The 25,229-nt window shown below is 39.1% G+C and overlaps 1 protein-coding gene across 1 annotated transcript in view; it reads right to left on the bottom strand.

Moving 5' to 3' along the window:
- CUBN (cubilin) overlaps positions 1–25,229 on the bottom strand; it is a 264,463-nt gene that overhangs the window by 10,693 nt on the left and 228,541 nt on the right. Inside the window, exons 60-62 of the mRNA XM_045874338.3 lie at positions 10,875–11,083; positions 2,061–2,223; positions 1,310–1,515 (exon numbers count right to left, since the gene is read on the bottom strand). Of these exons, the coding sequence (XP_045730294.1) occupies positions 1,310–1,515; positions 2,061–2,223; positions 10,875–11,083 (578 nt within the window). The remainder of the gene's footprint in view (positions 1–1,309; positions 1,516–2,060; positions 2,224–10,874; positions 11,084–25,229) is intronic.

Below are 25,229 nucleotides of genomic sequence, written 5' to 3'. Positions count from 1 at the left end.
ACAAATACTGGGTCTTCCTTGAGGCCCATCCAGCTGCTGTTATGATCCAGAGCTGCCTTGTGCCCTGTGAGCAGCATTTCCCTACTTAGATGGGAGTCTGCCCTGATCCCCATCATCTCAGCTTCGGGAAGCAATGGGAAATTGAAAGAGGTTTAACTAAAGGGCATTGTTCTGCTTGGTTCTAAGACCTTCTAGGAAGGGTACCACCAGGGAGTAAGAATCTCATTCTGAAAACCACTGCCAATGGAATGGTGATCATCTCACACCGTGGCCACGGTGGGAGACTGGGGTATGTCTCAGTGCCTGAGCTTTCTGAAAATTCAACAAATATGGTGTCTGCCCAACAGCCGACTCCTCCCAGACTTCTCCAATTGGAGTCAGACAAACTGGATTTTTTTACCCCCACCAAGATCTGTATGTAAACTAGGGGACCCCAGATTTATAATAAGGAGGACCCCCAAAATTCAGGAAGGGATAGATTGGACCCTCTGCTATTGCCAGCCTGTGGGGGGTGGAATATGACATCCTGAGAATGAACAGGGGCAGATTAGTTGCTCCTCAAACTGCTGAAAGACAATCCAGGGTCCCAGGGGTTTTCCCAGGGATCCATCCTCCAGTCATGACTCCACACTTTACACAGGTTCCATGGATAATCCCATGACTCATGTTAATTCAGCTATTGACCCATGTAATGATGACACCTAGCTCTTCAGGCCTTCTGTTAATATCACGCATCTACATCCAACTGTCTCCTCAACGTCTTAGCCCACAGGCAATTCTCTCTCTCTCTCTTTTTAAAACCAAAACAGCTTTTTCTTTTTTTTCTCTCTTATATGACCATGAATATAGTCCCACTGGACTGGTGCCAAATGGCCTCGTAACTGATTTCCCTGTGTTCCACACTGACCCCTTCAGTTCATCCTATCCACAGGTCCCCCCAGCTGCAGGATCCTTGGTCCTTCAGTGGCAGAACACTGAAGTTGTTCATCAAAAATTTAGATTAATAGGTGCTATGTGGAGAACTCAGTATCGGAGGGTGGGGCCCTGGCATATGCACTTTTATCTAGACACCCAGATGTTTCTTGTGCACAAGGAAGTTTGAAAGCTCCCCACCTACAAGACCAAGTGCAAGTTTCTTAACGCCCGAATAGAGGGTTTTGTATATGGCTGTATATGTATGTTTTGGATATGTTAAGCTGGAGGTAAGTTTGAGAATTTATTTAATTATGCCCTCATTATTTCAAGTGTTTTGCAAATACTGGTGAAAAAGATCATTAGATGGGACTGTCCTGCATCCTCTGATTGTTACCTCAGGCGAGTCCTGAAACTCTAAGTAATTCCGGTCACAGTCTTGGGAGAGCAGCTGCAGGGCCCACACTGTTATCTTGACCTGCTGATGTGGGGGAGCTTCGAGGACCCAAGTACACATGGAAAATAGGATTTCTGGGTTTGATGAATTGGGTGATGAAATACTCTGCGGGGTCCAAGTTGCATTATACGTCCCACCACAAGGCACTGGAAAAAGAGAACAGCTTATAAGGCAAATTTTACTCATATGTCCACATAACACACAATATTTAAAATTCAGCCTTCTCTACCCTTCCAGCCCAAAGAACTGTAGTTACATCATTCTATGAAGAAGTTAGGGTATTCTTCACTAAAAATCACACCAAATTTAGGGGCACCTGGGTGGCTCAGTCGGTTAAGTGTCTGCCTTCGGCTCAGGTCATGATCTCGCAGTGCCGGGATCGAGCCCCACGTCAAGCTCCATGCTCAGCGGGATTTAATGCTTCCCTCTTCCTCTGCCCCTCCCCCCACCTGCTCATGCCCCTTCTCTCTCTCTCTTAAATAAATAAAAATCTTAAAAAAAAGAATCGTACGAAATTTGTATCACCGATTAAACAGAGTAATTAACATGGTATTTAGAAAGTGACATTGAGTTTAGATAGGAATTAACACTGAGTTTAGTAATTAACATTGAGTTTAGATAGAAGCATGGCGTTATTTTTAGTGCATAAACACACGTTTCATAAAACATAAAGATATCTCCATTTACTCACTGTCCACAAGGGTGTACGTAGCATTAAATCCTTCCCTTTCTAAAGTTGCATCACTGACAAACTGAACCGTCAGGAAGTTACCAGAAGAGATAAAGGGAGCAGGTACGGTGGAACCACAAAATGTTCCAGCCAAGTTGGCATTTTCACTATCCCCATCGTATAACTGAAAAGAAACATAGTTCATTCGTTTTCCGTTACTCACAAAGAAGTTGCATATTTTACACTAAAATGGACGTGGAGTCACAACAGGTCATGATGAAGAAACTTACACTGATATTGTTAGAGCGAGTTTTAACCTAGGAAATGCTGCTATTGAATTGATGCTATTATAATGATTTCAAATAAAAACCTGGGTTGATGCCTAGAAATCCTTTCTCACGAGGAAAGTCCTATCTGATTTAAAACGAGCGGGTCATTAGAGCAGGCCAACGCATCTCTGTCCTCGCCCCGCCTGCGCACACGGCCACACGGGTACAAGCCCCCGAGATCTCGTGCCTGGCTTCGCACCGCTGACTCCTTGGTTCCACTCTTGCCCCTCTTTGGCCTCTCCTCAGCAGGTGAGTCATAGGCTACAGTTAAAAATGCAGCTCAGACCAGGTCACTGCTCAGAGCCCTCCTAGCTGCTTCCCAGCCACTCGACAGAAAAGCTAAAGCCATTACAGTGGCCTTCAAAGGCTTGAGAGCATCTGCTCTCCATGCCACCCCTAACTTTTCTCATCTGATACCTTGCTGTCTCCACATCATTCTCTCTGCTCCTCGAGCAAACCAGGCTCACTGCGGCTTTACAGTTTCCTCTGCTGGAACATTCCTCTCCTGTACATCCGTATCATTCGCTCCTCTCTGCTCCTTCAGGACTTGACTCAAACATCACTGCCTCGCTAAAGCCATCCCTGACCACCTTCCTTTCAATGTGAACTCTCTGCCAATTCCCTTTCTCCCTTCCTGCTTCATTCTTTCTTTAAAGCATGCATTATCTTCACATATTATGTATATTACTTAATATTATTGTCTTCCTCTCTGAAGACGACTCTAGTTCCATGGAAACACAGATTGTGTTTTCTGTCCAATCTGTGCACTGGGTGTCCCCAGTTTTTAGAGGGCACACAAAAGGCACCCAGTACATGTCTAATAAATGAGTAGTGCTTTGGTCCCTCTCTCCCACTACCCACCCCTCCTGGACCTAGTCTCCCCAAGGCTTCCTGATATCAATAATCCGCTCAAGCCAAAGACTTCAGTCATCTCTGATTCCTCTCTCCCTCCCCACCGACCCCACATCTATTCCGCTCTACCTTCAGAATCTACCCCAGAGGGCTCCTCCCCATTGCTCCCACCATCGTCCTCCACCCTGATTACTGTAACATGTTCCTGAGAGATCTGTGTCCACAGAACAGCCACAGTCATTTCGGCAGAACTAACGGCCCGAGGGTTTGCAAACTTAACTCAAGCTCCTGCTCAGCGTTAAATGCTCCAGTGGATTCCCACGGCGCCTGAAGTGACACCTGAATGCTTTATGGTGGCCTGCGAGCCCCTACCTGGTCTGGCCTGGGGCCTCTTCCCAGACCCCTCCCACTGCCTTCTTCCCATACCTCGTCCTGCGGGGATGTCCCCGCCAGGCCCCTGCACTGGCTATTCCTCCTGCAGGGAGCAATTTCTCTCTCCCCAGCTCTTGAACGGGCCACTCCCCCTTGTCTCAGCTCAAATGACACCTCCTCAGAGAGCCCAACCCTATGGTACGTTGCCGGAACTCCAACATCTATTTTCTTACTACAATCAAAACACATCTCATTTGCTGCTTATTTAATTTTTCTTGTCTCTCTCCCAATAAAAATGTAAGTCCCCTGGGTGGGAAGACTGATGATTCACTGTGGTGTCACCAGCACCCGGAAAAACTCCCAGCCATGGAACCTTCAACAGCTACCGGTCAAAATAGTGGACACCTGAATTTCTTTCAAGCATATTACCAGAAAACAGATTTCTCCAGCTGACTCATCTTCACGGTATTTCAAAAACAAATATGTGTGCGTAGATCCAAACAACGAATTTATAACAGAACTCTGGTGTGTTATAAACTTCAAAACAGCCATGACCACTGACATTATTCTAAAATGCTAGGAATGTATAAAATAGAAATAGACATTTTAAAATAAACAGAAAAGTCAACTTACCACTAGGTGGCACTGTCTCTCCTGCTTACAAGGGATTTTATTAAATTTAGAGTCAGAAGAGACTCCACAGAGTTGGATAATCTCATGCCCCTCATTTTATAGAAGAGAGGATTTGCCAAGTTTTAGGTAATATCCCTTCTCTGGTAAACAAGTTAAAACATTATGATAATGGCTGCACCTGTATCATCAGATTCATACTGGCAAGCATTTTTATCTTTACTTATTTATTTTTATTCTCTGCCTCTGTGCTAGGTCTTGTGTATACAAGATGTATAAGGCACTTTCCGTACATTCAAGACACTCATTGGCACTAATTGGTGAGAGGGATCCATACACTGAATATACATATATATTTGTGTGTGTGTCATTTATATATAAAATTTTATTTTATTTTATTTTTATTTTTTTAAAGATTTTATTTATTTGACAGAGAGAGACACAGCGAGAGAGGGAACACAAGCAGGGGGAGTGGGAGAGGGAGAAGCAGGCTTCCCGCGGAGCAGGGAGCCCGATGTGGGGCTTGATCCCAGGACCCCGGCATCATGACCTGAGCCGAAGGCAGACGCTTCACCGACTGAGCCACCCAGGTGCCCCTATATATAAAATTTTAAAAAGTGAGTACTACAGTGAAGGATATAAATGTAATAAGAGAACCCAGATGATGGAGTCAGGAAAGACCTCAGGCAGGCATTTGAAAAGGCGTTTAAAAGTAGTGTAAGAGGCATGTGAGCGTCTCCACAACTCACTTGGGGTGCCTGGCATTAGGGAGAGAGGACGCCGGTGGGACTGAGCAAGCACCCCGGGACACGACCGTGAAGTTCCTTACGTCTCGGGAGAAAGACTGCATCTTCTTCTGTAGAAGTTCTAGGACCTGATTTGTTCTGAATAGGTAATGAGTAAATGTGATGGACAGAAATTACATAGTGCCTGGCCTCCCGCTGCTGTTTGCAAGAGTTCATTCACCGCCATGGGATGATTTCTCGTAACTGAGCTGAACTAGACAGCTGGTGGCCTCTGGACCACTGACACCAGCTTCCAGACTCCCACGCAGCTGAAGCCAGTATTTCTCCACCCGCTCTCCCACCCCCTGATGACGCTAGACCTCCATGAAGGAGGGTAGCTCCAGGGTGTGCTGCAGGAGACACACCGTGCAATACTGGAGATGGGGACTCATATGGACTAGAATATAAATGGTGCCCCGAGGACTGTGCCCTTAAGACCCGCACAATCACACGCGGTTATATATTGCATTCCAGGGGGCCCTGCCACCTGGCATAACTCCGTTAGGCCTGAAGCTTGGATTATGATCTAAGTTTTGTAGATAAGCCCTAAGAAGGATTTTGTGTTTTCTCAGCTGTGAGCAGTCTGATAGTGGAGCATATTAGAATCTACTTGAGATCCTGAAGGAACTGCTTACGGGAGTTGGGGGGAGAAAGCCTCTGACAACGACGACTGCCGGATCCTGCACTTTATCCAGCTGTTGATTTACAGGAGAAAATGGGGAAGGCCATGTTGGGATTTTACTTCCTCTGAACTTTTAATGCAAAAGGGCATTAATAAGGGCAATATTGGTGACTTGAATTCTTTTCAAATTTAACTTGATCATCTTAGACATTAATTTTCTCAGGACTTTATCTTTTACTATTTCCTTGGGAATTTGACAAGAGCAGGATTTTTATATTCTTATTTGGAGCATTCCTATGCTGCATTTTAGAGTATCGCCGTGAATTCTTTGACTTTGTTGAGGAGGCTTGGTTAGGGTCTGCCGGACGTGCCGGTGTGTAATTTGGGATGGGAAAGAGAACAGACAGTGGTTTTTCAGATTTGGGGTTGAACTCTGACCGATGTCAGAATCTTAAGGGGAAAAATGTCCCGTTGGTCCCAGTGGTCTCAGGAAGGGTCACAAGAAGCAGTGATTAGAATCAGGTTTTATATTATTATTATTTTTTTTTTCTCTCATCTTAATGTTCTTTTCCAGTGCCTAGACCAGTGTCTGGAATATAGTTGGTATTCATATAAACATTTATTGAATGAATGAATGAATGAATGAATGAATGAATGGTAGGGACTAGCTCATGGAACCCAATGCCTTGATAGTGTACAGATCTTCTCCTAACACTGACTGGCCCACAGACTGGTTAAGCCCAGTGGGTTAAGACAAAGGTCCTCAAAGGGGGCAGGGTCACCTCCCAGAGAGCATTTTGCAAGCATGTCGTGTTTTTTGGGGGTCATCACAATAATTTGGGGGCTATACCTGGCATTTAGTGTGTAGAAGCCACACTGCAGATCCCACCCTGCAATCCACAGGACAGTTCTGCAAAGTGAAGATTTATTCTGTCCCATGTAACTTTTCAGTGCCCGGCCAGACATTTGTGTAATAAAACTGTTCATTGTTGTGGGATCCTAGAACCTAAATCCATTCTCTATAGAAAACAAAAACATTTTGCACAGTTTTAAGAGGCACCACATTTCCGAGAATGCAGTTACTGTGTGAGTGGAAGGAAGACTGGACTTTGTTTTGTTTAGAACTATTTTTTTGAGTTTTTCCACTATTTTGGAAGTTCATATTGCAGATGGTGAGGTTACTGGCATTTAAGTTGCAAATACAGCCTATCCATATTAGTTTAACCTGATACTTTCACCTTTGCCGCGATCCCACCTAGAGGAATCTGACTACTGTATCATTAATACGGTTGTAGCAGATCATTTATGTATTTAGGTCTGCACTATTTCATATACCCTCCCTTTATTCCTCCTTTTCATTGCATTTAGTACATTATATTACATTTTTGAAGCTACATATGAGGGTAGGCTGTAGCGTAGATGACCTTCACTTCAAATAGTCAAGGAAGCGCCATAAAATACTGGCTATTCAAGCGGGCATGGATTAGGTTGGGAAGATGCTGGGAAATGTTAGGAAGGAGCCATTTCCTTTCCACTAGTTCCATATTTCCCAGCAGAGGAATGTCAGTTAGGGGCACAGCCCTGAGCCCTTTCTGCCATTTCTCTCACCGCTCACCACGAGAGAACTGACTTTACTGCTGGCAGGTTGGTGGGTCAGGAAGCTGGGCATACAATGCAGAGCTGCAAGTCCATCCTTCCCTCTTTCTCTCTGGCGGCCCCCCAACAGGAAGTGTGCTTCTGCAATGTTCCTCCAAAATCCGGCTCAGCCAACCCAATGGACAAAGCCTTTCCTGAACCCCCAAATGACTCAATTATACCTTCTTCTCTACTTTTGTTCCTGGTTCATATTTATTGTTTTTGTCTTGTTGTACAATAATTTATATGCTTATGTGTTGGCTTCCTCCGCTTTGCTGACAGCAACTTGGGGAACCCTATCTTTAACCCTCTGTATCTACGCCGTGGGGTGCCTGGCACATCATCATGCCACGTGACTCTTTATGGAGTGGATGTGATGTTCATTTCAACAGAAACACTCAGCAAAAACACACAATCGTGATGTACTGCAGTTATCGTAATTACTTTTCAGGTCAACCCTTTCAAAAATAAGAGATATAATTACGAATGAACGATGGAATTGCCATGTTTTCACCTGTATATTGACCTACAGAATTGAATTAAATTAGCTTTTCTAAAAAGTGATTTGATTATAATATCTAAGAAACACTCTACAAGGAATCAAATGTCCCATTTATCACAGAGAACCGCTTTAATGCAGGTATCTCCAGGCTTCGCATTCCAAGGACGGTTCTTTGATCTGCCAGTTTGTTAAAAGCTGGAAAAGCTGCCAGTGTAGAGAAACTGCTTTCCCAAGAAGGAAAACAAGAGTAGATCTGAACAGAATTTCTTTAGAAAGGAGGCATTTTATATTTAAGCTAGATAATAACTCCTTCTTTTTGATACTGCTATTTTTGTCCCAAATGACTTGAAGAAATTCAGAAAATTGCTAGTTGCTTTAATAACAGTATCAAATCACACTCAGAAAAGGATGAGAATATCAATCAACCTTCCTCCTAGCAGGACCACACCCAAAACATCCGGCATGAATTTACTTTTATGATCATTTATCTGTAAATCAATTCTTTTCAATGTTTTAAGAAAAAGTGATCCCACAGCCAGCCTGCCCATCTAGCATTACACAAGGGTGGGGGGTGGGGAAATGGATTTGTTTTTAAATTGCATTTCAGGCCCAGTGCTGAACACTCAGGCATACATGATCTTTAACCGCAAAACAGCCTTGCAAAGTAGGTACGAGTATGTGATTCTTTTCGTTTGTCTTTTTTTAGATGAAATGAGAAAGAATCGGGGTGGTGAGGAAATTTGTCTGTTGGCAACACTGGGCTAGAGTCCATACTACCAGCCTCCAGAGCTTACGACCCTCCTGTGAAACCGAGGCAGCTCTCACATGGTCTGGAATATCAGCTTTGCTACTGCTCTATTTGGTGTCATTTTAGAAAAAAATTCAACCTAAACCGAAGTCCCTTGTTATGTCCAATCTTCCAGGAACTCCCTCTGATCTGGCTTCTGTGTCAATACTTTAGTTTAAAAACGGCTGTCATCCAATCTGATGAGTTTTTCCTTCATCTTCACCTTTCTTGGCCTCTAATTTATAACTTGGTAACATTGACCACCCATCCTTGGTGAGAGACTCTTCCCCCTTGACTTTAGGGATCCTCCACTATGCCTGGCTTTTGTATTTTTTCCATGACTTGTCTGTTTCTTGTCCTGCATCTTTTATCCTCTCTGACTGCCTCGCTGCAAACCTTGACCTTTGCCCAAGTGGTGCTGAAGCCCGGTTTTCTAGCTCCGTGCTGCCTTCCTGAAAGAAAACTGACTGCAGAAGTGCTCCTTTGCTGTCTCCTCCTGTTTGTGCTGCTCTCTTCTCATGAGAGCCCTGATCCATCCTGTGCCCACCTGTCTGCCCTGCTGTCCCCCAAACTGAACCCCCACCTTCCAAAGCATGGTCTCCTCCTAACAGTACTGACCTTCTCCTGGTCTCCTGGGCTTGGAGCTTATGACAGTATATAATTAAGCGCTTGATGCGTATTCCATCTATGACTTTTCCTTCCCTTTTTTAAAAAAAATAATTTCTTTAAAATTTAAGACAATTTTTAAACTTAAAAGTTCATCTTGCACTAGGCTTAACATCTCCATCTCTGTACCCTCCTTATCTAAAAGTAACCTCTTCCTGGGGTCCTACCTCCAGACTTTCTGCTCACCACCCACCTGCAATGCTGAATATTAGTCTTCCTTAAATACTGCCCTCATCATATCACTCATTGGAAAACCTTCAACTCCTCCTTATTGTCAACTGCATAAAAACTGAATTCATTAATTTGACTTTTTCTTTCTTTCTTTCCTTCTTTCTTTCTTTCTTTCTTTCTTTCTTTTCTTTCTTCCTTTCTTCCTTTCTTCCTTCCTTCCTTTCTTTCTTTCTTTCTTTCTTTCTTTCTTTCTCTTTCTTTCCTTCTTTCCTTCTTTCTTTCTTTCTTTCTTTCTTTCTTTCTCTTTCTTTCCTTCTTTCTTTCCTTCTTTCTTTCTTTCTTTCTTTCTTTCTTTCTTTCTTTCTTTCTTTCTTTCTTTCTTTCTTTCTTTCTCATTTGACGTTTCAAGATTCTTTGTGATCTGGGTATTTCTCCACCAATAAGATTAGGCAATCTTATTTCTTGCTACTTTTTGGAATATTCTGCTCCAGTAAAGTCAGTCCCTTCACTCTTTCAAGAACATTCATATGCCAACTTCTGTACCTCCTTTTTTTGATGTGCACCTTGCCTGGAATGCCTTGTCTCCTGACTTGAATAAGCTTTCCTTCACTCTGTGAAGCCTTTCTTCTTCATGCCAGATCATCATGAACTTTCCTCCCTTTTAAATTTGCACATTGCTTTGAGCCTCTATCCAATGCATTAGTTGGCACTTCAATACTGACTATCCTGAACTGTTTATTGTTGATTTGCATACATCACCCACTACTTTTACAATCAGATTTAAGCTCCTCATGGGCACAAATCTTGCCATGCTGGTTGTTCCTCCCCCCCACCCCCAAAGTGTAGTAGTATACACTGGCTGATACTACTTAGAAGGTTTAATCTGAATTCAGGGGCATCTGGCTGGCTCAGTTGGAGGAGCATGCAACTCTTGATCTCAGGGTCATGGGTTCAAACCCCACACTGGGTATAGAGATTACTTAAATGAAAGAAAAAAACAACTTTGAATTCATATAGCCTTATAGGTACCATAATTTAATATTATTGAATCATTAAAAATTGAACAGAAAAGTTTCTTGACCTCCTTTTAATGGGACTTCAGAACTAAGTTATTGTCTACATCTATAGGTAATATGGAAAGTAAATATATAAACTTCATTTTAGGATTTGCCAAAGGTCTTTCAAGTATCTCTTTCCATACAACCCATCTTTCCATAGATCATCTCTTGACAAAGCATGGATAAACAGGGAATCTTAAAGCTAATGTTAGAAGCCACATGACATTTCTGAGTCATCCATATTAAAGATTAACTTGATATGAAGACAGAGAATCTGTAATAATAAATGTTATATCCTTGAAGAATACGTCATTTTAAAAATTAGCAGTACTCAAAATTTTCATGACTCCCTGAATGGTATAAACTGGAACATATCACATTAAAGTCTCAGTTAGAAGACTCCATTAGGAAATAGGATAGCCTTACCTTTACATAATCATAGATGCATCTTTGCAAAATACTTTGTGCCTCCAGAGCAAATGTACTGAAGGTAAGTTTAATTAGTTTGTTTACAGGTGCAGTGATGAACCAGATGCAGTTTAAGTTCTTGTCATATCTTCCATTGGAGTCAGAATCAGGAGAGGCAAAGGTATTATTTGAACCTGTCAGATAACCACCACATCCTTGCCTGGGCCCTGCGTTAAAACAAAGACACATCACTAGGCAAACCAAAGAGAATAGATCTTAAATTTTACATGGATGGTTTAAAACAATCACATAGTTTCTATTTTGGTAACACTTGCACAAAGAATGTTATCAGATGGTGCACCAGGCTTCAGTGGGCTTATGTGAGTGTTGTTCCCACTTGCATTAGCTTTTTTGTTACTTATTTCCTTTCTGCTCCTATGAGTCCCCCTTCAGTTCCCCTTCTAGTCACCTAGAAAAGTGGGGAGCCATATTTAGTTTTACATGCATTTTCAGAACTGTTGATGGGATTTATTTTTTTTTAAAGATTTTATTTATTTATTTGACACAGAGAGAGAGATAGTAAGAGCGGGAAGACAAGCAGTGGGGAGTGGGAGAGGGAGAAGCAGGCTTCCCACGGAGCAGGGAACCCGATATGGGGCTCGATCCCAGGACCCTGGGATCATGACCTGAGCCAAAGGCAGACGCTTAACAACTGAGTCACCCAGGCGCCCCTGTTGATGGGATTTATTGAAGCTTTTTCTATCTTTGAAAAATCTAGTTTTTTAGAAAATAAAAGTGTTTTGCATAATAAAACCTGTGGAAACCATGAAGATATTTTACTTTTAGGTTCTGCTTTTATGAACACTATCAGATTGAAAACTGAATTTATGAAGAATTTACCCAACACTCCAAGATAATTGGCTCCCAACAAACCTTTTATGTAAATAACCTTTTAGAAAGAGGCTGAGGGGCATTTAACACTACACACATGTAACACTACCGTCCAGTTTATATTAAAACACACTCTATACTTGACTTTTTTTCCAAAAAGAAAGAGAAGCTGAAAAAGAACTTTACTGGTGAAAAAAAAAAAAATTCTACTTTGATATAAAAAATTTGAGATTCATAATAAAAATAGAAAAGAGAGATAAAGAAAACTCTCATGATGACAGAATGGTCAACTATGAAAAAAATATGGAACAAAATCCTCAGAACATAGGACATAGTTTTGTTCATTTCACAGTCCGAGGCAATACTTCAGAAATGATGTGAGAAGAGCGTAAAAGGAAGACAAACTTATTGACGATTTTGAAACCATGAGCATGAATTAAATTCAAAATAACCCTAGTAGGAATAGGGATTAAGTAGGTGCTCAAAGTAATGTTCATAAAGCTTACATCTGCACAAATATAGATCATTATTAATTCCAAAATTAAATCTCACTGACATTGGCCTTTCATTTATTTGTCTCATTTGTATTTATCTGTTAATGGTGAAAAGATTGCTTGCAACATTAGGGGGCGCTAAGATTTTGGCCTTGGAGCTTGGCAGGAAATGGAAACAATGGCGGCCCTCCTCGCAGGCAAAGGGTATCAAACTTGCCACGTGGTTTTCAGTATAGATGCATTATTTAGTAAGTCAAGCTGCCCTGTCCATAGCTTCAAGGTCAGATAAAATGATAGATTATTTGCAGTCAGACTTTTCCTGGAGTTGAAAAGCTTCCAAAGGCCCAGTCCCTGATAAATCCATAGATGGTATATAGGACAAAATTATTCTGAAACCAAAGTAATGCCCACATATGGCTAATGACTCTGCTCACATGAAATAAGCCTGCAACCTAAAAAAAGAATTGGAGTTTGCACTGCTTATATATCCAGTGTGGACTGATTGTTACTTAAGAAAACCACTTAACCTGATTGACATGCAGATCCAGGAAGAACAATGACTCAGGGTACTAATACTTTGACAAATGTATTTATTTATTAAACATTGGGGGTTTTATCTTCAAAAAAATTTTTTTAAAGATTTATTTATTTTAGAGAGAGAGAGCCCACAGGGGGTGAGGGGCAGAGGGAAAGAGAGAGAATCACAAGCAGAATCCCCATGAGTGCAGAGCCTGATGTGGGGCTCGATCTCACAACCCTGAGATCACAACCCGAGCTGAAACCAAGAGTCAGACACTTAACCAACTGAGCCATCCAGATGCCCCATTAAATATTGTTTTAATAGTCAAGGAAACATATTTAGTATTGAGGTGGGAAAAGATAAATGGTAGTCCAACAGCAGTGATAAGACATAGATAAATAATAATAATAATACAATTTAGGAAAAAAAATAAAACAACAGGTACCATAAAAGAGGCAGGAAAGTCTTGTGAGTTTTGTAGGAAGGCAGAGATTACTTCAGGCTATGAGGATGTAGAATGTCCAAGGAAGAGGTGACATTTGATTCGGGTCTTGAAGGATAAACAGGACAAGACCATGTAGAAATGGGATCGGTATTGGCAATTCCAGGTGGAAAGAACCTCATAACCAAAGATGCAGTGGACAAGAATTTACATTATATGCATAGGAAAGCATAATTCTGTTAGTGAACACTATAGAGTCCGTGAAGGGCAAGAAGATTGGGAAACAGGATAGGCTGTTCTGCAGAGGGCCTCATCTGTCAGATCATAGAACTGACCTTGAGACTTTATTCTGTGGATAATGGGGATCTATCTGAAAGGTTTTTGATTAGAAGAGTGATAGGGTCAGAATGTACTTTCTAAACAATTGTGATCTAAAAATGTATCTGGTAGTAGCATTACATGGAAGGGTATGGGACTGGAGGAGACAAGACCAGGAGAGAAGACATGGCCACAGTCTGGGCTGGAGGCAGCAAGGGCAGCAAAGAGTTGGAGGTTTGTATACCAGAAACTGGTATTGTTGGGCTTTAGTCTATGAATGCATCAGCTTTAAAAATTAAATGTTATTTTTAAAAGTTCAGACTACCTTATCACCACTTATTTATTAACTATTACTAATAAATTAATAAGGGCAAGATGACGATTGTATGTGGGTGCCATTATACACACTTATTATCCAATTGCACTGCTACTATACTGATGTCATAAGGCACACACACCCTCCCTCCAGGGAACCCAAAAGCAAGAACCCAAAAGTCGATGCTGTGTGCTGCCACAGACCAACTGGTAGGTTGGACGATCCTTAATTCTTTAGCCCCTCTCTTTGCAGTACATTAGAATAGACAGAGTATGCTCTTCTGTCCACTTGTGTTAGACTTGGCCAAGTGACCAGCATGAGGTCTCAGAATATTAATGGTTTTGAAATAGGAAGAGGTCTTAAAGGGGCTTTGTGTTTTTCGGCTCAAGCTCCCATGCTCCACTCACCACGAGCTCATTTCCTAGGTAGCTGCTGATGGAAGAGAAAGTGGATTCACATAGTGCAGATCTGGACCCAGCCTGAACCGTGAAATCAATCAACTCATAGCCCAGAACAGGCAGACAAACCAGTCTGCCAACCCATCAGTGATAAAAATAAATGCTAGAGGGATAAGCCACTGAACTTCGGCTGGTTTGTTATACAACATTACTGTGGACATAGCCGATCAATACCCAAACAGCTTGTTTGAGTTATTAAACTATAATAGAGCACATTGCTTAATTCATAGAATATATACACGGAATTAAAAAAAAGGAGAATTAACATTATCATCAGACAATCCTGGCCAAAATATTCAAATATTTGAGGTAAGCATAATGTGAATGAACTATATAATTATGTGAATGAACTATATAATTCATATTATGAATTCATATATTTGAATAATATTATATGAGTAATATACTATATGAGTGCATAGTCAAATAATATAAGTATAACATTATATGAGTAAACCCCTTTCAGTGTCTGTTTGGTGCAGGAAATGGTTATAATTGCTCTAATTCCCCCACTTTAATATTTAAGCATAGTGCAACTGCTCTTTGCTTCTGCTCCCCCTACAGCAAATGGATCTATAAATGTATGTCTTTGGGGAAATATAGAGGTGAATATTAACAAAAGAAGGATCCTTTACCAAAAAGCGCTTTGCCACATTACCGGTTCTATATTTCTATATTTCAACAATAACAGGATATATCAGAAAAAACTCTGCAATCATGAAATAGTTTCTTTTTTTTTTTAAAGATTTTATTTATTTATTTGAGAGAGAGAATGAGATAGAGAGAGCATGAGAGGGGGGAGGGTCAGAGGGAGAAGCAGACTCCCTGCTGAGCAGGGAGCCTGATGCGGGACTCGATCCCAGAACTCCAGGATCATGACCTGAGCCGAAGGCAGCCGCCCAACCAACTGAGCCACCCAGGTGCCCAATGAAATAGTTTCATACACAAGACATTAATATTCATTTGTTATATTGATATATTTAAAATTTCCCTCCTGCCCTTTCTAACCAATATCAGCCCTAACCTTGACATGTTAGCACATAAATCCATCATCTTCCTTGTTACTACACACATTCTACCATCCAGCAAACTCCCATCCATCAGCACCTCCTTCATCAGTCATGTTCTGTCATGAGACACTCCCTGTGCCCGAGAACAAATGTCACTCTAACCGTCTTCCCTAAAATTGGAAACACTTCTTACAAAAGAGCTACTTCTTTAGAGAAAGAAAATGTTTGTCTAAAGAAGTATTGAAAATATAAACCCATAGTAAGCAGTGATATGTGGATCGAGTCTACTGAATTAAAAATCAGTAACTGAATCCTAAATTACTTCCCTCCAATAATTCAACTTCAGAGTGAAGCTCAAGCCAAGATAAATCTGACATAGAAAAATAGTTCTATTATCTAAGAGAAAACATCTTGAAGCCTTTAGTGGAGACAGGTTCATTTCTAAATAGTTATCGTGAGAATGGACATCATTTCTAAATAGTTATCGTGGCTGACATTTTATTGAAGTCCTCTAGATAGGATCTCTATCTGTCTCTGGACAGTCACTACTTGGACACATGGTGAATGGCAAGCCATCCTTACAGATAAAGACTGGCCTGACTTCGGGCATTTTCCTGTTCCCCAGTGAGCCAGCTGGAGCTTTAGCCGGTGGTAGTCGAAGGAAGCCGACCAAAGCACAGGAAACAGAACACAAACACATTTAAAGTTGGTGCTTTAGGAAAATGGGGGTGCACCAGGATAGCTTCCTTTCTACCACACAGGACACAGGGCTAGAGCTCCATAATCCTTTCTCTGAATAAATCTTGCTGTGATTTTCAAAGCTGCATTATTCAATTGCCCTACAGCTGAGAATTCATTTTTTAAAAAATTCACCTATGTTAAAGATGAACATGCTCTGTCTTTTTCTCTAAAAACAAATTGGATTTATTTTTCTACTCTCTAACTTCAAACACGTGTAACCTTTTAGGTATTATATATATATATATGTTATGCTAGAAAAACAACATAATGGGTTTTGTAACATGAATTGCGTGTTTTGTTCTTGTTTGTTTTTAGTAACATCACTCAATTTGACTCATTTAAAAAATCCTAATTTGAGGCCCAGCCTAATTTAGCTTAGATTGTGTATTTAGTCTGGTAATATTTGGGAAGCATAAAACGAGAATACTAAGAGAAAGGTAATTCCAGCAACTAATCAGCAGCTATAGTCACTAGAAAAAGAGCAATACAGTGTATAACAAACTTAGGAGAATTTTATCATTATCTTTTTACTAATTTTGCATTATTTAGATATTACTTTATGTATGCATCATCAGTCCCAGGGCATTTCATTCGAATCATTCTCACTAACTTTGAAATTTTAAAAATGATTTGCTAAGCAAAATAATATGATCATATCAATTGATGCAGCAAAGGATTTAACAAGATCCAACATGCATTCATGATAAAAACTCTCAGCAAACTAGGAATAGAAAGGGATTTTCTCAACTTGATACAGAGCATTTACAAAAACCTACAGCTAACATGATACCTGATGGTGAAAAACTAAATGTTTTCATCTTAAGATCAGGAACAAGGCAAGGATATTTTTTCTCACCACTCTTACTCAACATAGTATTGGAATTCTTGCCAGTTAATAGGCAAGAAAAATTATATATACAGACTGGAGAGGAAGAAATAAAATTGCCATTATTTTCAGATGTAGAAAATCCCGAGGAATCTACATAAAAATTCCTAAAACTAGTGAGTCCAGCAGAACTCAAAATATAAGGACAATATGCAAAAATCAGGCACATTTCTATATACTAATAATGTGCATGTGGAAACCAAAATTAAAAATACAACTGCTACCCCTGAAACCAATAGTACACTATAAGTTAACTAACTAAAATTTAAATAAAAAGTTTAAAAAATAAAAGTAAAAATAAAATTTCTCCAAAGACAATGAAATCCTTAGGTACTCACTTCATGAAACATACAGGATCTATGTGCTAAAAATTACAAAATGATGAAAGAAATCAGAGAAGACTTAACTAAATGGAGAGACATACATATTCATAGATTGGGAGACTTGACATAGTAAAGATGTCAATTATTCCTAAGTTGATGCATAGGTTTAATGCAATTCTTATCAAAACCCCAGAAGGATCTTTCTGTTTATATTTTAAAATGCTTACTTTAAAATTTATATGGAAAAGTATAGGTCCTAGAGTATTTAAAACAATCTTGATAAAGAAGAATAAAGTTGGAGGAATCATTCCACCTGATATTAAGGCTTCCTATAGAGCTACAATAATCAAGACGGTATGACACTGGTGGAGAGTTAGACACAAAGATCAATGGAATAGAATAGAAAACACAAATAGGGGCACCTGGGTGGCTCAGTCGTTAAGCGTCTGCCTTCAGCTCAGGTCATGATCTTGGGGCCCTGGGATCCAGACACTCTGGCAGGCTCCCTCTCTCTCTGCTCCTTCCCTCTGCTCATGTTCATTCTCTGGCTCACTCTCTCTCAAATGAATAAAAAATCTTTAAAAAAACACACAGAAATAGATGCACACAAATATGCTCAACTGATTTTTTTTTTTTTTTTTTTTACAAAGCTGCAAACACAATTCAGTGGAGAAAGGATAGTCTTTTTAACAAATATCGCTAGAGCAACTGGACACTGAGAGGCAAAAAAAAAAAAAACTAACTTCAATCCAAACGTCAGACCTTAAACAAAAATGAGCTTAGACTTAAATGAAAGACATAAATGACATAAATGAAAAATGTAAACCATAAAACCATAAAACTTTTAGAAGAAACCATAGCAGAAAATCTTCAGGACCTCAGGATAGGCAAAGAGTTCTTAGAAACCAAAAGCATGATATTTAAGAAGGAAAACTGATAAATTAAATTTTATAAAAGTTAAACATTTTACTCTAAGAAAGGTCTTGTTCAGAGGATGAAAAAGGTAAGTTATGAACTGGGAGAAAATATTCGCAAACCACATACCCTAGAAAGACTACTATGAGGGTATATACAGAACTGTCAAAATCCAACAGTGGAAAAACAAACAGTCCAATTAGAGAATGGACAAAAGATATGAACAGATATTTCACCAAAAAAGACACACACATGACCAAAAGAAAAGCACATGAAAATTGTTCACCATTAGGGAAATGCCAATTGAAACCACAGTGAGATATTAATATACAGCTAGCAGAATGGCGAAAATTAACCCACACATACATACACACACACACAGAGAGCTCACTACAGAGTGCAGCACTCTACAGTGGGATGATGGGGGATAGGAGTGCCCCCAAAGTATGGGCACAGAGAAAGTACAATGACTTTCTAACTAAATGTTAGAAATCAGATGAAAATGGAGGAGTAGCGTCTTAAATTGCTGAATGAAAATAAATGCCACACTAGAATTCTATATTCAGAGAAAATATCCCACAAAATTTAAGACAGACTAACCCCATTTTCAGGAAAACCAAAACCAAAAACGAAGATTTCCAACAAATAAAAAAATCACGGAAGAGAATTCTTCAAAAAGAAATAAATTGGTCCCATAAGGAGGCAGAGAAATTGAGGAAGAAAAAAAAAAACAGCAATGATAATACACATAATTACTAATTGCATAAAGCAATAAAAATGTTTTATGTTTTGGGGCGCCTGGGTGGCTCAGTTGGTTAAGCGACTGCCTTCGGCTCAGGTCATGATCCTGGAGTCCCTGGATGGAGTCCCGCATCGGGCTCCCTGCTCGGCAGGGAGTCTGCTTCTCCCTCTCCCGCTCCCCCCTCTTGTGCTCTCTTTCATTCTCTCTCTCTCAAATAAATAAATAAAATCTTAAAAAAAAATGTTTTATGTTTTGTAGAGTTGAAACAACTGACATTAATAGCACAAAAGACAGGAAGTAGATAAACAGATTTAAAATGTTCTAAGCTCCTTATACTTATTATGAAGTGGTGAAAGGACTAATTTTAAAATAGATGCTAGTGAGTCAAGGATGAATGTTGTAATCTCTAAGGTAATCACTTAAAGAAGAGGAACAGAATGTATAAGCAATGATTTAAAAAGGAGAGTGACAGAAACTGATTAAAGAAAAAAGCCAAAAAAGGATAAAGGAATCTAAGAACAGGTAGGACCAACAGAAAACAAACAACACAATGGGTCTATTTAAATCCAATAATGTTGGTGATTTAGTTAGTTGAAAATATATGAAATTCTCAAATTGAAAGGCAAAGCAAAACAGAACCTAAATATGTTCTTCAGGATAGGAAAAGTTTGAAAGGTTGGAAACTATACCAAGCAAACACAAATGAAAGAAAGCTAGGGAAGTGATACTAATTAGAAAAAGTAGACATTAAGACAAGAAGCATTTACAAAAAAATTACATAATGATACATGTCAGTTCACCAGGAATATATAATAATTTTAAATGTGTTATGTGCCACACTGCATTGCCTCAAGGTAAAAACAAGCAAAACTCTATCCCAGATATTTCTACTAAGCTTCTAATTCTTCTATCTGATGAACTACGGAACATGAGCTGGATGTCTTAAATGCACCAAAATCTCCATACCCAAACCCAAAATTATTATTTTCTCCTACAAAACCTGATCCTTTCCTGACAATTTTGTATTTGGTTAGCGGTATCACCAGAGAGCAACACTACCTTGTTCAAAGACCCCCGTGTCCCACTGATTCTACATCTCTCTACATTTTTTATTTTCACACTGCTCTCATTATCCCCTGCCAAAACAATTGTAATACTTTCCTAATTTTTCCCTGCATAAAATGCTGTCCCTACTTCAAAACACCATCCATACAGGTGCTAGGATGTGCTCTTTAAAATGAACCTATTAGATCATAGTACTCTCCAGTTCAAAACAATTCATGGTTCCCTTCTACCTGTGTACGGTGCCCTCTGCACGTAGCTTCTGTCTATCTCTGCTGTCTCAGCTCCTATCATTCTCCAAAGCATTACCAAATGATGTGCAGGTCAGTCTGTAGCCTCTGAAATGGGATGCACCTCCAACTTTGTACATGCTTTTCCTTCTCTACAGATTGTTTTCCCAATGAATGTCTTCTCATCCTTCCAAGTTACTACTCTTTATGGCTGAAATTTATGACATGCTTAATGAGTGCCAGGGAAATGTTTTGGTTTAATCTCACCACAACCCTTTCAGGTAGTCACTATTAGTGTGCCCATTTCACAGAGGAGATCCTCGAGATGCAGAGAGGAAAAGTAAAGTGTCCAGGGTCAAACCTGTTGGGATGGACATGAACTGGGTTTGTTCTTAAGAAGTCTTGCTCCAGAGCTTACACTCTTAAAAATCGCACTACAATTCAGGATTTACACTCTCTTTGATGCTTTCTCTAACAATCCTGTGCCCTCTTTACTCAGCACCAGAGTACCACAGGTCCCTTCTTTTCTGCTTCCACTACCCTCTGCACATACTTCTGTCGAAAAGCATTTATTACACCAAATGTACAATTACTTACTAACTCATCTACTTGAATGAACCTCTCAAGAGTAGGGACCTTGTTCAGTTCATCTTTGTATTTCCAGGAAGAAGTTCATTGCCTGCTCAGCAAGTAGCTGGTGAATATTGTTGAATAAACAATGAAGGAATGAATAGAAAATGTAAATCGTTATTAGATGGATCTTTGCATCTAGCATATGTTTACATGGGGAATTCTTGGAGTTAAATATATTTCTTGATTTGTAGAGTTGTTATATTATGCACACATTATGTCTATGTACATGTACGTATGTACTTATATATTTTTTAACAAAATAACATGTTTGTCCTATGGATTAACCTGTTTTTAAAGCTAAGTTAGTTGATTTTTAGCACACATCTGATTGCCAAGAAACAATTAGCAGGATAACAATAAAAATATCACTGAAAGATTTGAAACATTGCCTAAGAGGTAGTATTTTCATAGGAAAATGCTTCTTTAGCTAAAAATTTGCAATGATAAATGATGTTCTATTACTTAAGTAAATTTAATCTCTGAGTATTAGATTTCAGCAAGCAGAGAAAATTTAATCACTTGTAAAATGCAGGATACATTCATGTGCCAGCTCCACTATCTAAAAGATGTATGACTTACACCTCATACCTATCAGAATGGCTATTATCAAAAAGACAGGAAACAGTAAGTGTTGGCCAGGATGTGGAGAAAAGACAAACTTCTTGCACTGTTGGTGGGAATGGAGATTGGTGCAGCCACTGTGCAAAACAGTAAATTTTTCCAAAAGTTAAAAATAGAACTACCACATGATCCACCAATTCCATTTCTAGGTATTTATCTAAAGAAAATGAATACACCAATTTGAAAAGACATGGGCATTCCCATGTGCACTGCACCATTATTTACAATAGCCAAGAAAGGGAATCAAAGTAAATGTCCCTAGATGGATGAATGGATCAAGATGATGTTACATACACAAATATGTACATACATATATACACACAATGGAATATTATTTGGCCATAAAAAATGAAATCTTGCCATTTGCAACAACATGGATGGACCTAGAAGGTATAATGCTAAGTGAAATAAGTCAGACAGAGAAAGACAAATACCATATGACTTCACTTCCATGTTGAATCTACAATCAAAATAAATGAACAAATGAAACCAAACAGACTTACAGAGGGCAAATGAATGGTTACAGGAGTGGGGTAATTGGACGAAATAGGTGAAGGGGATTAAGAAGTACAATCTTTCATTTATAAAATAAGTAAGACTTTGGGATGTAATGCACAGCATAGGGAATATAGTCAATAATATTGTAATAACTTTGTATTGTGACAGATGGTAGCTAGACTTATTATGGTAACCATTTTGTAATGTATATAAATACTGAAACACTATGTTGTACAACTGAAACTAATACAATATTTGTATGTCAACTATTCTTCAGTAAAAAAATAAAAGAAGTATGACTTTACTTAACATTGACAATTACAAAATCAAAAGTTATAAATTTTTTTTTTAAATGTTCTGCTTAGAAAGAAAAAAAAAATGTTCTGCTTAGAGAAAGAAGCCTTAAAAGCAACGTGCTCTTCAGTCATAAAACAGATTTCGATATAGAAGAGGTGGAATTCATAAAACCAGACCCAAATTCCCATAGCTTTTAAATAACAATTTCGGGGCATCTGAGTGGCTCAGACGTTAAGCGTCTGCCTTCAGCTCAGGTCATGATCCCAGGGTCCTGGGATCGAGCCCCGTATTGGGCTCCCTGCTCAGCGGGAAGCCTGCTTCTCCCTCTCCCACTCCCACTCCCACTTGTTCCCTCTCTCACTGTCTCTCTCTGTCAAATAAATAAATAAAATTTTTAAAAAAATAAAAAAATAACAATTTAAACAGGGACACAGAACTATGTTTTTGTTCTTGCTGAGATATTAGCTTACACTGTGCTATGGATATTTCAACTTTTATTACTTTGGTGGAGACAAAGGAGAGATAGGGATTACTTTCCCAGTTCTGCTCAAGACTTGCTAAGTGACCTTGGCAAGTTATGTAATGTCTTTGTGACTTAGTTGCCCAATTCATAAACTAATCTTTATTAAGAGAGTACCAATCAGGGTTATATCATAAAAATAAATGCCCAAATTCCTTCATTTTGTTAGAATCCTATGGTGAGGAATTTTACTAAATTGGAAGCCATAATTTTGGACTAGAGGGTTTTATTTGTTGTACAGAGATCTATTACCCTTACATTCCAAGGCAACTATATTCCACTTAACTGTGCTAATTCTTTATCAATATGCCATGCAAAGCCAATAAAACAGATGTGACATTTGTCTGATATTTGTCAACATCAGAAAGATATGTGATTTTATTGCATATATATTTTAGAATTACATTAATATATTATGTATTATGAGCTATAATATGCATATATTATATGTGTATTACATATACATATATGCTACATATACATACATATTTCATGTAAATATCAACACTATAAACACTATAGATATATATTATAAGATATACCATATATCTATATAAATATATACATATTACACAATATTTATATTATAAATATAACATGGCAGAGTATAATATAAATATAACTGTTTTATAATATAAAATTATGACACAAATATTAATATTATAAATATAAGAGAACAGTGACTGCTGTACTACACACGCTATTTACATAGTGGTAGCATATGAGCAAATACACTATTTGGAGCTAGGTACAAATTGGAATGCTGGCACTAGAAAGCAGGCAGTACCAAGGAGAAGATGAAAGTGGAGAAAAGTAGCTCTATCTAGGCCAAAAAGGCGCTAAAGAAATGACCTGCCTTTCAGAAAACTCACCCCAGGATCCCTCTTCATCCCTGGCTATGTTTACTGACTGCCCCAGAGGTGATGGGAGTTGATTAGGAAAAGGGTGAATCTGGGAGACAATCAAACCTGGCTCAAAGCTTGGCTTTGACTCTTACACACATTCTGACCACAGACAAATTACTTAATCTCTCCACTTCTTATTTCTTCCTCTGTAAAATGGGATAATCCCTGTCTCATGGGCAGTTGTGAGGATTAGATGAGACCATCTAGGGAAAGCCTCTGTCCTACATCTAGCACATAGTGGACGCTCGGGGACAGGCAGTCACTATCATTATGCCCTGGGACTTTGCAATGTCTTCATTTGGGAGAGAGCAGAATGTACAATTACCACAAAATTAATAGATTTTTTTGTATATCACGACAACAAGAATAGAGTCCCATGGCCCTAATGATGTTTCATTTCTAAACAACTGATTTACAACCAAAGAATTTTTTTTTAATGTTTATTGCTAGCCAGAGATAGTTTGCATTTATGCTCCTGCGAACACTACATCAAAGTCAAGCTGATCCGAGTAAGGATAATAATTATTATTATAGGGAACCTGTGGTTACAAATAATTAAACTCAAAACACCCGGTTTTGAGAACATCTGAGATAAGACTAGATTCCATTTTGAGGAGGGCTGGTGTGGCTTAGGTTAATGCAGGTAATTACTTCCCAGCTCTTGTTCACCCAAATGTTTTCCAGTGTTAGCTTATGATTTACCACTAACTCAATTTTGTCACTCAGTTTGGTCTCCATAATACCATCTGGTTTTATTTTTCCCCAACAACAGCCCTACTTTTCAAACGGGTCATTCCAGGGGGAGGGGGCATAGATTCTGATGTTGGAATATATTTTAATAAAAATCTTTCCTTTCCTTTTGCTGATCTGGAATTTTACTCCTGTCTACTTGCTTTTGTAAGGTTTTGGTGAACTAAGCATTGCTGTTTTCTTTACTGTAGCCCCACATGCTCTGCTCAGCAAAAAACCCTTTTCAATAAAACCTACAAAGAAGCTGCAGATAACCTTGTCTTTGTATCTCTCAAGGGAAATCCAATCACCAGTGAAAGTTACAAGGCTTAAAAAGGGCGGAAATAAGCTCAGTCTAGTTTTCTGCAAATGGGTGTACAATTTCAGCTCATCTCATTCTCAGACTTCATCAGAGAGAGCAAATGACATTAAGAGAACAAACACCACTGCTTTCAAGTAATACCCCCATTACTGCTAAACTGAGAATTACTTGAGCAGTGATTTATAAAATTATTCAAGTTATAACTCAACACTCTTACTGCACTTGTACTTGTAAAAGTAATACGGTTTGGCAGTTTTATCAGGCTGCTAAGAAGCACATGGAAACATACACATCAGTATTCAGAGTCACTGAATGTTCTTAACTTTATTCTTTTACCGTCTAGCTACAGAATTTTAGAATGCCTCTCAAAGTCCAAACATAACACCAAAACTGAAACTGAAAAAATAACTAGAAACCAGAGTCTGATTCTGACATGTTGTTATATTTTTCTCCATCTGTTTTGACCATATTTTCCATCTTTGGGGCTGTAGAATCCCACT

Source organism: Mirounga angustirostris, unplaced genomic scaffold (assembly GCF_029215605.1).
Source record: "Mirounga angustirostris isolate CCGP_5_RB_7025 unplaced genomic scaffold, mMirAng1.0.hap1 SCAF_5, whole genome shotgun sequence".
NCBI classification, from domain to species: Eukaryota; Metazoa; Chordata; class Mammalia; order Carnivora; family Phocidae; genus Mirounga; species Mirounga angustirostris.
Note: the sequence above shows the minus strand (reverse complement) of the source record. Positions and strands in the feature narration are given on the sequence as shown.